General features: G+C 35.0%; 1 protein-coding gene across 8 annotated transcripts in view; it reads right to left on the reverse strand.

Annotated features, from left to right (window-relative positions):
• Positions 1–14,770, reverse strand: part of LOC128865146 (scavenger receptor class B member 1) — a 96,903-nt gene that overhangs the window by 77,801 nt on the left and 4,332 nt on the right. Inside the window, exons 1-2 of one of the 8 annotated variants that reach the window (XM_054105181.1) lie at positions 10,554–10,654; positions 8,239–8,579 (exon numbers count right to left, since the gene is read on the reverse strand). The exons of 1 other annotated variant lie outside the window; for it this stretch is intronic. In XM_054105181.1, the coding sequence (XP_053961156.1) occupies positions 8,239–8,257 (19 nt within the window). In that variant the 5' untranslated portion in view covers positions 8,258–8,579; positions 10,554–10,654. Of the gene's footprint in view, positions 1–8,238; positions 8,580–10,125; positions 10,246–10,327; positions 10,483–10,512; positions 10,655–14,770 lie in introns of those variants that run through there. 6 more of the 8 variants (XM_054105179.1, XM_054105183.1, XM_054105182.1 and 3 more) reach the window with 6 other exon arrangements.

Genomic DNA, 14,770 nt, shown 5'->3' on the forward strand with positions numbered 1-14,770 from the left:
ATTTTAATGAAACATTTCAATCACTGTGCCCACATTTTACTCTCATTTCAGCAACTTTAATAACGCGTAGCCGCTTTTTGCCGTTAATGAAACCATGCTATCGCTATTCCTCTCAGCGCTATTTCTCTCATTAAATAATTGACGATGGCATATCCTACATCTAGCTTTCAATACAGCTGTTTTGTTTTATCTGCAGCTGTCCAGTTTAGAACTCCATGCTTAACAAACTCTTGCTTTAAAAAACAAAATTCGTACGCTATGGGGAATGCGGTCATCGTACTGCTTGGGTTTATTATTAATAATAATGTCACTACCCATTTTGTTTTCGTTAAACCTTTACAAAACATCTAATGCGATCATAGTTGTAATACTCTCGTTCAAAAGAGCGTTCGGGTATACAATTTGATTCTCTTATATAACCATAAATTTTATTAGTGTATTTTCGCTAGATCAACACACACATTTTTTAACATGACAAAAACAAAACGATGAAATTGAACTCAAATGAACTGCTCGTTATGTATGAAGCTCAAAAATACTTAGACAAGTTGATAAGCAAAAGAGATTGACATGAGTGCACCTCACTTTACTGCAGTTTCATAACGCTTTCACGAAATTTTACAAGTAAATATGCACTGAGTTCATATTTTTAATACAAGATTGTCACTCATCTTCATACAACTATAGAGCATCGTAAAAGTACAAGCGGAACTTGTAATTTATGCACGTTTATGAAAACGTGAATAATAATAGTGTGCATTTGAGCACATTTTAAGGTAAGCAAAGAGAGAGAGAGTGAGACAATCTTGTTAGCGTTATAGAGTAGAAGGACTGAACGTTGTTATAGCGCCACCGATTGAATTTAGTGAGATTGGGATGGCTGTAATTAATGCTAACAATGAAGGTGAATGATACGCGGATGAATAGAGAGTGAATTAGAGAGAATTAGAGATCTCGAGTGAGAGCGATCGAAATACGTGGAATAGAACACCTAATTAAAAAATTTAAATCTAAGCTTTAGCAATGCTTTTAATTATAAAAATGTTCTCTCATACATATCATACATTTCATTCAATAATTTTATATATGCAATAAAAAATAATTACTTCTTTATTGAGTTTTAAATATAACATAATAATCTATAATCAATGTCTAACAAATTTCCTACTTTTCTTTACAATTTATTTTTTAATACGTTTAATTCCTCCTTTTTATTAAATATTAAGTCTAGCTGTCAGAACCACGTGATGCGATACAAAAAATAAAGACAATATTTTTGAGTAGAAATTAAAAAAAATAACAGCAACAACAATTCCTCTTGTCCATATCTCATTGGAATGGCATTGAAGCGTCTGAATGCGAGCAAGCGAGACCTGGACTCAAGGTACTAGCGCGCTGGCAACCAATTAACAAACATCGTTTTTTATATTCCTTTCGCAAAATTTCTTTTTTTTATTATTTATGTTTATATGTATATGTATGTATATATATAACATAATTTTTAAAGCATTCATATTTTTGGCATGGTTTTCAATAATACATGTAAATGCTCAATTAAGAAAAAAACAAAAATAAATTAGCAACATCCCAAATCTGTCTCGCAAATAATCTGGGTAGCCCCAATAGCTTCAGATTGACTAGCTTGACGTACTTTATTAATTAATTGTTAAGACGTATCTGCATATGCACATATGTACTTACATATATATGTATGTGTGCAAGAGTATGCAGAGTTGCTAATCTCTGAATCTTGTCGTGTCGTTTTAAATAACGCAAAGAATGATGCGATATGATTTTAAGACAACTTTCATTCGAATAACATAATCTTGGGAAAAAATACAATTAAAAATTATTAAAATATTTTATTTTTCCAGGAAGAAAATCAGTATGTGCATGTGATATTGCATACAATTTTTGCTAATTGGAAAATTTTGAAATTTCGTTGAAAAAGAGGCTTTTTTTATGAACTAAAAATAAGAAAAAGAAAAAATATTCCCGACCCTAAACCTTTTTTGGTTTTTTTGAAGGAATCTTTAAGTGTGCATGCCTTTATTTGTAAAAATTTTGCTAGTTGCAAAAACTTATAATTTGTTTCGTTAAATAAATATTTTTTTGTTTTGAGAATTAAAAATAAAAAAGTAAAACATATCTCGATATTTCGAGGTCATAGTCAATATATAAGCCCCAAAATTCCGAGAAATTTTGAAAAAAAAAATCCTTTTCATGTAATTTTTTTTGAAGGAATCTATTAGTGTATGCGTGAGTTTACTGTAAAAAATTTTGTTAATTGCAGAAACTAGTAATTTGTTTATTTTCGTTGAACAATTGACTTTGTTGTTAGGAACTAAAAATATAAAAAAACAAAATTCGTCCCGGTCCCGATCCAGATCCCGACATTCGGGATCACAGTCAATATATAAAATCCCAAAATTCTGAGAAATTTAGAATAAAAGCGATTCACTTATAAAACAATAAAAAATGAATAAACATTTTTTGGAAGGAGTCTATTAGTGTGTGCGTGCCTTTATTGCACAAAATTTCGCTAACTGCAGTAACTAGTAATTTGTTTATTTCCGTCCAACAATTGACTATTTTGTTGGGAAATAAAAAAAAAATTAATTCCGATACAGATGCCGATTCCGAAATTTCGGGATCATAATAAGTAAACCGGAAAATCCCGAGAGTTGTAGAACAAAATCGTTCTGCAAGATATTCGATTAAAACACAATTAAAAATTAATAAAATAGGGTCAAGTGGGTTGGTGTGCAGCGTTGTTGGTTTCTGGTCGGCACATCGGCTGTGGCTTGTTTCTGTTGGAGGCACCTTGGTTTACATATAGTAAGGGGTGATCAGATTGGAGGACCTCCATTCAGGGGGGAAACCCAACATTGCTAAAGTTATTCACGAGATACCGATCGAAGTCATTCAAAATTGATTCATTATTCATTACGGATGGACGAATTACGACGCAATTGCGGCCAACATTTGAAAGGGATTATCTTGGAAAAATAAATGTAATGATTGGTTCTACACAAAAATAGTAAATATTGTCCAATCAATTTGAATTTTCATTGTTTAATATCAATTTAAAATCCGATACCTCTAAATTGATCACCCTCTACTTATGTACTTCACTTGTGCCAACTGTGATTCAGAACAGATGAGGAAGAACTTTTTTGTGGGATCTGATAATTTTGTTTCTTTTTTTTTAATTTTTGAACTGTGGTTATTAAAAAAAATGTAAGAAAATGAATAAAACATTACTTTTTTGTAAAATTTCTGTACTTCAGAGATCAGTTATTAAAAAAAAAAAATGTTATGAAATATTACTTTTTTTGAAATTCCTACTCTTTAGAACTCAGTTACATCGTGCATAGTTTTTTGCTCATCAAAACTTTTAAAAACCTTTAAACTTTTCATAAGCTGGATATTTAATTTTTTTTATAGCCATTTTGTAGATATTAGTGCATGTTTTACCTAACTTTCAACGGTGTTGAACATCACCTCATAAATGCTAAAAGCTAAATTTTAAATACAGAAAAATCTAACTTTTGAAAAACCCAATGATGCAGAAAATTTTTATTTTTCCTCCTCCATACGAAAAGCCTTAAATTAAATTTTTGGAGATGTTCAGGGAAAATTAAAAAAAAAGTAGGGAAATCACAAATTTGTGGAAGCAGAAATTTTTCATTTATTATATTTCATTCCGCATACAAAAAAATAAAAATCTGGAAATCAGTTCCCCACACAATCGCAACATTTTGGTAGCGTAATGAATGCATCCCGAAATCCCGAGATTGGCAAAGCCTGTCGCATTATTTGTATACTATCGCTAAATGAGACTATATGAATTTTCGGGTATCCCTACAAAATGCTGTATATCAAAATTCTTTTCGTACGAAATACTGTAAATTAACGTAACAAATTTCTGCAGTGACAAAATTCTGTATTTACAGAATTCTGTATTTACAAAATTCGGTAAAAACAAAATTCTGTACTGTCGTAAAAAAATTCTGTATTGACAAAATTGTGTATTGACGAAATTCTGTACTGACGAAATTCTGTATTAACAAAATTCTGTATTGAAAAAATTTTGTGTTGACAAAAGTCAACGAAAAAAGGAGTTCTACGCAAAAATACGGTGGATTGCGTAGCCGGAGTCGGACTGATGAGGGTTATTTTTTTGAAGCGCGGCCGAAGGCCGCCCACGCGAAAAGAAGTTTTACGCAAAAATACTGTGGATTCTATCGAAACTGAAGAAAAAATTATTATTTTTTTTTTTAATTTAATATCTCGAATAATAATAAAAAAAAAATAATAATAATAAATTAAATAATTACATTACCTCTTTAACATTGTTAACATTGTATTTTAATACAGAATTTTGTAATACAGAATTTTGAAAGCAGAATTTTAGAAAGCAGAATTTTAAAAAAGCAGAATTTTAAAAAAGCAGAATTTTAAAAAGCAGAATTTTGTTTTTAGAATTTTGTACAGACAGAATTTCGACACCAACCCAATTTTCGGTTATCTGTTCAAGAGATTTGATTCTTTTTTTAGATTTTAATTGTAGGATGTAGATATACATATTTATATTTACTTATGTACATATGTATGTATGTAATGGCATGTAAGATCATTTTCATACTAAGTACATATGGATGTGTAGCATAATCACGTACGCCACAAACAGTTTTCTATAGAATTTGCTTAGAAGGCTGAAGTAGCAACCCTGATCGTTCGTATTCTACATGAAGTGGCGCATTAAACTTTAAATTACGAAACGTTTTTTGTATTAAGCGATATTTCGTAAAATAGTTGTTGTGCTTTCCTACTTTCCTAAAAATTTAAATTATATAATTATAATCTGACTACTAACTGCCGGGTCTCCAAAGCGCTCTGGCCAAAACTGAATCTTAGAAGGACAAAATAGCTGCTTGGATTCAACAGATAAACTACCGGCGTCCTCACAGATCACTGCACTATTGGCAACTCAACCATTAAAAAGGTTGTAGCCCACAATGACTTCTGCAGGAATTGTGAAGATGAAGAAGAAATTGACAAGCAACCTCAACAACCTACTTGCCTGCATGCATGTCAATGAATGTTTCAATTGCAACAAAAAATAGATAAATTATGTGATTATAATGCAAAAAAAAAACATTTTATGAATATAAAAATGAAAAAAACTATTGACATAATAAATTATATATTATGGTAGATATATATAAATTTTTTGTAATAAAAACATCCATTGCTTCACACTGCTATGCTTTAGCCGAACTAAATACATCCACTACAAAGAGAAAAGCCGTCGTACAACATCCAGAGGGCGAATTAACTATTACGATGCTCTCGCCCAAGCATCTCACGTATTACTACAACCCTTACAGGTCATTGGAAGGTAGGGGATCATGCGGCCACACTTAACCTTCTTTTCAATCCCATCTGTAGGAGCTGTTTGGCGGAGGGGGTGAAATAAGCGTTTTTCGCTACTTATGCGAATGTGCAGATCTAGCTAGAGTAAGATGTCGCTCCTTCGGTAAGATTTTCTTACGGTAAATTAATGAAATTTCAGACATAGATATAAAAAATGTGCAGCTATATTTGGATTTCACGAAATGGGTCTGACTAAAAAAATATAAAATGAAACAAATTTATGACAAAAAATATAAAAAAAATTAAAAAAAAAATATATATTAAAAAAAAAAAAAAAATACTAAAACACAAAAAAATAAAAATAAAAAAATTAAACATAAAAATAATTTTAAAAAATATAAAGGGTGGTTAAATTTTAAGGGCCGATGTTGTATGTGAACCAAACCTAAACGTCAAGTTTTTTTCTGCATTTCATTTGACATTTTTCACTTTCAGATTAACTCAATTTGATCCATGAAAAGATACAAAGATCGAGCAATGCGTTAAAGTTATTCAGGCTTATTATGAAAACGGGCATTCAAATCAAAGTGCATATCGCGCACTTCGTGAAGAAAATCATCTTCAGTGATGAGGCACATTTTCACCTCAGTGGATTCGTCAATAAGCAGAATTGCCGCATTTGGGCGAATTATAATCCAAGAGTGATTCCCGAAAAACCAATGCACCCACAAAGAGTGACTGCTTGGTGCGGTTTCTGGCCCGGCGGCATCATTGGGCCGTATTTTTTCCAAAATGAGGCCGGTCAGGCAGTTACTGTGAATAGTGTTCGCTATCGTGAGATGATAACGAACTTTTTATGGTCCGAATTGGAAGTTATGGATGTGGACGATATATGGTTTCAACAGGACGGTGCCACTTGTCACACAGCTAACGAAACAATGGCTCTTTTGCGCGAAAAATTTGATGGCCGATATTTTGTTCCATATTATATTGATTCTATAAGTTTAAATTTTGTCTTCAAATTTTGTTTTTGGTTTATTATAAAATTTAAACAGAATTGCGAAACAACAATACAACAAACTTTATGGTTACCAAGAAAAAAATTGCTAATAGTTTTCATTTTGCTTAGTTTTATATGAATCTGTGATAAAGTTTGGATGTAACGTTTTTTTTGCATCAATTACGATATTAACAACAATAACAGCACCGTCGAAAATCTTTTCCAATTCATTTTTCTATAAATTCTAAATTTTGTCTTAAATTTTGTTTTTGGTTTATTTTAAAATTTTAATATCGGTCAGTCCATAAGTTCGTGCGTATTTTACCCATAATTTCACTTTTGTACGATTTTTGCATACAACAAATTATTCGCGGAATATAACGGAACTATTTATATTTTCTTTGATATATTGTGCATTCAACAAGTGATTTTAATCGCGGATAGAAGCACGTGTTGTTAAAAAAAAATGGAATCTTCGAACGCGTATAAGAGGCATATTTTGTATTTTTTTGTATAAAAGTGGTAAAAATGCAACAACTGCTGCTGCAGAAATAAACGCTGTTCACAGAGAGGATACCCTGAGTATATGGACTGCGCAAAAGTGGTTTTCAAAAAGAAGTCTTTAACTCCGACGCCTTGCTCGAACTCGTGAAAGCTGAGCCAAATTTGACAATCGATATGATGCTCAGAGGTTAAATTCGTCGCATTTAACAGTTCACAGGCACCTGGTTCAGTTGGGAAAGGTTTCAAAGCTGGGAAAATGGGTTCCGCATAGACTTTCCGTCGCCAACCTTCAGCAGAGAGTGAATGTGTGTTCTCAGCTGCTGCAACGGCTTGAAAATGAAAGTTTTTTGAACCCTATCGTTACTGGTGGTGAAAAATGGGTCCTTTACAATAATCCTGCTCGCAAACGCCAATGGTTAGATAAAGATGAAACACCAGAACCTACCCCTAGAGATGGTCTTCACCCCAAGAAGATTCTCCTGTCTATTTGGTGGGATATGGCCGGTATTGTTTATTATGAGCTTCTGGAACCAAACCAGACGATAAATGCTGATTGTTATTCCCATCAGCTATCAAACCTGAATGAGGCACTTAAAAAAAATCGGCTGTCTTTAGTGAAGTTTTGTTTCACCACGACAAGGCAAGACCTCATACCGCAAGGCAAACATTAGGCAAGCTGAACGAGCTCGGCGAGCTTTTTATTAATTTTAAAACCACCTTTAAAAAACGCACGAACTTATGGACTGACCTGATAGAATTACACTATAAAAAAAATTTTATGGTTGCACAGAAAGAAAAAATTTAGTAATTTTAATTTGTTAAATTCTTTTTGTGTTTTAAACTACTAAAATGATAAAAAAAGTTCTTCTAATAGCGATCGCTTCTCGGCAGGCAAAAGCAAACATACGAGTGTATTTCTCTCACGAAAAAGTTCCTCATGAAAAACCATTTGCCCTTCGGAGGCGGAGTAAAACTGTAGGTCCCTCCATTTGTGGAGCAACACCAAGACGCATACCACAAATAGGAGGAGGAGCTCGGCCAAACACCTAACAGAAGTCTACGCGCCATTATAGTTGTTAATGTAAAATAAAAAAAAAAAAAAAAAACACAACAAAAAATAACAATATTTTGCTGAATATCGCTATCTCGAAAACTAAGCAAACCATCGCACATTTTTCATATTGTCTTATTGAGTTTTATTATAATTCATCAACCAATTGAAACGTCAGCGAAGCAGCAATATCCTTACACGGTGTGTATGCACTTATGTATGCCTATGCGCTTATGCGTTCTACAGTGAAACAGTACTTTCTTAAATAACTTATTTGTAATGTAATATTTCAATAGTTACTTACGTGAGAGAGTTATGAACATTGTGCAGCTAAAATTTTCACTTTTCGACTATGCAATGCAGTTATCTCTCAGGTAGCATAAATTATTGAAGTAAAACTGGCTTGATTTTCGAATATTTATTCGAAAGGATCCTTCAGAGGGATTTTTTTTTATTGTATAATAGTAGAATACGTAGGTATGCCTCACTTTTCTATGCGCAACGTGCTTGGAAGATGTCCAGGGTGATTTGGTTTTTTATGTGAAATTTTTTTTTCACAAAATTTTTCCTTTTAAGTTTTCATCTACACTTCACATATTTTTTTTCCACTTTACTTTTAATCATTTGAACACTTGCGAATTATTTCTAAAACAGGCACGACAGTTTTTTGTTAAATTAATTTTTTTTTTGTTTTACTAAAACTTCTACTTTCGCTACTTGCTTTTTGGTAAGCGTTTTGTACTCGAGAGTAGAAACAGCTCTACGGATCGCGCACCATTGAATGTTTCCTGTATGTCCAACACACACAATTTTATACTGTCAAGAGACCCCGAAAGAAATGCACGAAGCACAAAAATATAACGCAGAGCATTTTCGATTTTATTTTCTTTTTTTTATTGACTTTGTTATTGTTGTTATTTTTGGTTACAAAATCGGCACGATTTTAAGCGCGTGCATGAATCGAACCGACCGAATTTCATATCGATCCTCGATCAGTAAATTTTTATACGTAGTATTGAGAGATACAGAGACATACATCAAGGAATGAGGTAAACAAACGGCGCCAAAAAACAAAAAAAAAAAACAAATACAAAAATACACAGAAAGAAAATAGAACACTAACGGCAAAGAATCGAGTTTCGACACCTCGAACCCACTACACTTCTAGGTAAATATCGCGCTTTGCAGCGGCGTTAGGGGCGGCCGTGAGAGCTCCAAAGTAATTCATGGTTCCAAATTAAAAATAAAAATTAAGTAAATAAGTCCAATATACAAGCAAACGTATATACACATTTATGTATTTATGCGTGTATACATATATATTTCACTATGTATTATGCTAATCGATTGTGGGGCGGAAAGTATGCTTGAAGCAAGGAAAAAAATACTTTTTATAAGAAATCATTAAATATAAAAACCTTTTTTAATTCTAGAGCTGATAAGCGGCACGTTAGTCTCGTAAGGCGTAGCCGAATGCATGTTGGACGTGACTATCGCGCGGTAGGGTTCGATTTCAAAACCCACTGTGCGCATGAAACATCAATGGATAGAAAACGTTTTTTCCCAATAGAGATCGCCCCTTCGGCAGTCAGTGGCAAACCTCTGGTTGCATTTCTGGCATGAAAAAGCTACAAAAAATCACAAAAACAACTGCCGTTCGGAGGAGGCATAAATTTGCTAGTACCCCTCCATTTGTGGAATAACATCAAGTTGTGCACCACAAATAGGGGTAGAAGCTCGGCCAAAAACCGTACGGAGGTGTAAGCGCCGAGTATATTTATACTCGTATATATATGTACCTATGTATATGTATCTATTTAAAGTCTCGAGTGACGCACATACGAGTGTGTACGTATGTACGCATACAATTGACTTCCTCTACATAAAATTGCCAGTATTAGTTTTAGGCACAGCCTGGCATAATTTGGTGCTAATAGAGGCATATACACACAGGTTAATAAATGTCAGATGGGCGCTCGATGGCAGCGGAAAATGCAGGGGAATAAAGTGGATGGAGGAGTTTGTATGTGCGTGCATGTGTGTGGGCGCTAGCGCTGCCGAGCGACAGTTAGCGGAAGCTAAGACCGTTGAAGATAATACGAAATTAAAATGAGGCAGCTGAAGGCACACAAATGTTGTGTCAAAAGTCAGCCGCAATTTTGGTGAAAATAAAACTAAATATATTTTTCACCTTAATTGGCATTTGCGCTTTTTGTATATTGTAAATATTATAACGAAAAATCTAAAGATTTTTCATTTTAATTAGCACTTTTTTTTAACTATCACTTTTTCATAAATATTTGCCAGCCAATAGCATTCATATTTTGTACTAAAAGTTCACTTAAGTTCAAAATAAATACATAAATAACTGCATTTTCGCTTGGTGAACGCACACAACAAACACTATGGCTGGTGCTTGCTTTTTTAAAATACTTTTGCTTTTAGTTTTTGTTTTTTGTATTATATTTTTATCAATTTCGTAATCGTGTTAAAGAATTTAAATGCTCCACGTTTTTTCGGCACTTTTTTCGTTAGTATTAAATAATTTTTTTTTTTTTTTTTTTTTTTTTCTCAATACCAATGAAAGTGTTTGGCGCCGAGGTGGCTCTAGTGGCTTACACGGCTGGGGGACGCCTACTCAGCAACACACAATTCCTTGACCGATTTCAATTTAGCAACTAAACATGAACCATCGTTTGTTCAAACACAAAATCACTGCCGCTATAGCTGATCTACATTTAAGCATACATACGAGGGTCGTTTGAAAAGTTCACGAGACATGTGCGTGAGACATGGCACTACTGGCACATATCGAGATTATGTTCAGTTAGAACACACACCAAGTACCACCCAGATTTTTCTATTTCTTTGTGTTCGGTATTCGTTTGAGTCGAGGACGTCGAGTGATTTTCCTTTTCCATCACGACAACGCACCAGCAAACGTCTCAACAGTTGTGGTCGCAAAATTAATGGAAATAGGATTCCAACTCATTCCATATTCCCAGACTTGGCTCTCTCGGACTAACATTTGAAGAAATGGCTGGCGGAAAAAATATTTTATTCAAACGAGGAAGTGATCACAGAAACGAATGGCTATTTTCCGAAATTTGGCAAATGCTATTATTCGGAAGGGTTCAACAAACTAGAACAGCATTGGACGAAGCGTATAAGCCTAGCAGCAAAAAATAAAAAAATATTTACCTCCAAATTATTCTTTTTCGTATTCTTCTTACGCGATTTTGATCAAGTTTAACAAAGCGCGCCAGTCGTTTCTTTCTCACGCCAGTTGGCGTGAAGTCAATCCCTTCTTCACCTGACCTTTCCAAGGAGACCTTCCTCTTCCTCTGCTATCACCAGCTGGTAGCGCATGGAATATTTTCAGAGCCAGAAAGTTTGCATCCATTCGGACGACATGACCCATCCAACGAAGCCGCTGGCTTTTTATTCGCTGCACTGTGTCTATGTCTTCGTAAAGCTCATACAGCTCATTTTTTCAACGCCTGCGATACTAGCCATCACCTTTGTGCAAAGGTCCGAAAATCTTCCACAGAATCTTTCTTTCAAACACTCCAAGGGACGCCTCATTGGACGGGCATGCTGAGAGCCTTATAAAGTGTATCGAGAGAGCACAATCGCCTACTTAGTCGAAGGTAACACTTGTGGGCAAGAGAGATTCTAAGTTGCATTTCAAGGCTGACGAAGTCTCTTACAATCTCGAAATCACAATTGCCAACAGTGGTGTGGCTGCCGATACGCGAGTGCGTATCATATCAATTTAGTGAGGTCCAAGTATAGGAGCAAATCCTTGTGTAGAAGTTCAACAAAACAAGTGAGGAAAGTTCCTGATTGCCATTCACTTGGGAGTAGTTAGAACGGTTCTGTTGTTTATGGTCCAAGCAGCTCACAACTTTCGGGCCTTGCCCCAGTATTCTCTGGGCTAATGTGAGAAGACGAAACAACCCCAGATATCTGGTCGTGTGCCGGATGAGAACTATCCCAAATAATTAAGTAGTTTTTATTTTTGCACGGATGTTTCAAATAACCCTCGTATATGTACGCATGTACTTTACATATGTATGCATGTAGCTTACTGTCGCATTGTTGACTTCTCGGATAGAGAGAGAGTGAGAGTGATTATCTAGCATGAGCTGACAGCTATTATTTATTTATTTAAAGCCCTAATCTTTTTTTCCATATGCTTGCAAATGGACTTATTATTGATAAAATTATGTTTATATGCACACACATACACACACCTACATATCTTTGTGGTAATGTGTGTGCAAGGAAATTTAAATGTATTACAATGCTTTATATATAAATAGTTAACAAAGAAAGTTCAAATTTTTGCGCTTCTTATCATAAGAAAAGCACTGCGCCTATCCAACGATGATAAGTTTGGGCCGCGCTTTTTCCTATTCTCACCCTTAAGTTTTGTTGATATTTGAAGGGAATATATAAGTATAAGCATTTATAGCAATTTATATAGTCAATAAATACATACATATGTATGTACATACATTTTTATCACATCAGGAGAACCCATAGCGGTATATAAAAAGGTGGAAGAGGGAGAGCGCTGCCACAAGTACACAAAATATATTTGTTTCCCCTTGTTAAATGAAATAAATGAGGTTAAGGGTACATTTTTTCTTTATGTTTTACAAAAATAAGCATAAAGATTTTCCACGCAATTTCTAGAAATAAACATCAGAGTGCCCGTCAAATTTAACATCGTAAAAACAACTTTATACAGTCAAGCAGAAAATTTAACATACCTCTCAAAAGCAATGCGTTCAGAAGATAGTTTTGTTTTCTTAACTGAGATATTAAATAATACAAATATTGGGTGTTCTTTTTGGAACTATCGATATCAAAAGCTACGGTTTGACAACTGAGAATGGCCACCTGTATTGGCATTTCTGTTCAGTAAGGTTTGGTAAGTCATTATGAAACTTTCCGCGCCAGAACAACGCTTTGAACCCTCCGTTGGGCTCCGGGTCTGGCCAGACTGGTTTTTTCGACTTTGGCCGTAAATTTAACATATTTCTATTACAGCTAACGACTTGAGCTTCCAGGTAGCTTCCTTAAATTGAATTTTCTATCGATATATGAATATAACCTTTTAAAAAGGATCCTCGAAAAGGACGAAAGGAAACCCTGGGGCCTAACCGAAGGTTTCAAAAAAGGTGTTCTAAGGCGTGTTAAATTGTGGAAATTTACTTTGTCAAAAATATATCGGTTCGGGAAGTTAATAGAGCGGCATCATCGACCCACGGTAGTCGGTTCTACGTTAACAAAACGACCAGGATTTATATCCGGCCAAGGACTGTCACTCCAGCAGCATTCCCCGTATGGGGAATGTTGATGCTGCTACTACAACAACAACCCTTATTTTTTTCGAGAAGCCGTATTTGTTTCCAAAAACTAATCAGCTAAACATCGGCGACATTTGGTTCCAACAAGACGGCGCAATGTGCCATACAACACGCTTAACAATCGATTTTTTGACAGATGGAATGGGCCATGTAACTCGTGGCCGGGGGGGACATATGTCGGATATCATATTCAAAAAATAAATTTCATGAAAAAAATAAATTTCAAAAAATCATACCAGCAATATTTCTGTTTTGTGAAGGCTGAACAATTTTGAGGTACTGGATTTTAAATTGAAATAAAATAACGAAAATTCAAATTGACTGGACAGTGTTTATTACTTTTGTGTAGAACCATTAATGGCATTTATTTTTTAAAGGTAATCTCTTCCAACTGCCATATAATTCGACCATCCGTAAACACCAATTTTGAATGACTCGCTAGAGGACTTCAGTCGGTATCTCGTGAATAACTTTAGCAATGTTGGCTTCCAATGCTTCAATCCAAGCTGGTTTATCCGCAAAGCATTTAGAATATACATATCCCCAAGTCCACAGTCCAAGGGTGTGATCGCACACGATCTTGGTGGCCAATCCGCTGGTCCGAGACGAGAGATGAATCGCTCACCGAAACGACGACGTAGTAGATCCATTGTTTCGTTTATCATGGCGCGATAGTGTTCACCATTCCATGTTACACTGGCGCTAGTCTCGTCTTTGAAGAAATATAGGCCGATGATTCCTCCAGCACATAGGCCGCACCAAACGGTTGTTTTCGATGGATGTAATGGCTGTTATTGAATGAATTGCTCTTCAGCCCAAATACGGCAATTTTTCCCGTCTCCGAATGGTAGAAATACGTTCGGAGATCTGCCATTGCCTGCCGAGGGGCGACCGCTGTTAGAAAAACTTTTTCTTCATTTTGGTGTTTCACGGAGATTCAAACCTACGTACTCCGAATTCCGAATGGTCGCCCTTTAGTATTTAAAACTGGAAGGAGCGTAGAATTAAGACACCTAGTACAGGGTGGGCCATATAGCGTTTGCTTTTTGAACCACCTATTTTTTTGAGAATGGTAACACAAATGACATGTCAAATGTGTTCATAATTTACTTACAGGTTTGACATTTACGAAATGGGACGCTATACGCTTGAACAAAATTGGGAAATATTGAAAACCTATTTCGAAAGTGGTGAGTCTTCTTCTTCTTTTCTGATTTTCACATCGGTGGCTACGTCAATAAGCAAAATTGTCGGATTTGAGGCTCAGAAAATCCACACGTTACTGTAGAGAAGCAAATGCATCCACAACGAGTCACTGTATGGTGCGGTTTTTGGTCTGGCGGCATCATTTTCGGAAATGTGCGAGGAGCCGCGGTTACAGTAAATGGCGAGCGTTACCGTGACATGGTCAACGAATTTTTGTTTCCAAGAATTGAAGAGGATGACATAGACGACATT

Source organism: Anastrepha ludens, chromosome 5 (assembly GCF_028408465.1).
Source record: "Anastrepha ludens isolate Willacy chromosome 5, idAnaLude1.1, whole genome shotgun sequence".
Classification (NCBI taxonomy): Eukaryota; Metazoa; Arthropoda; class Insecta; order Diptera; family Tephritidae; genus Anastrepha; species Anastrepha ludens.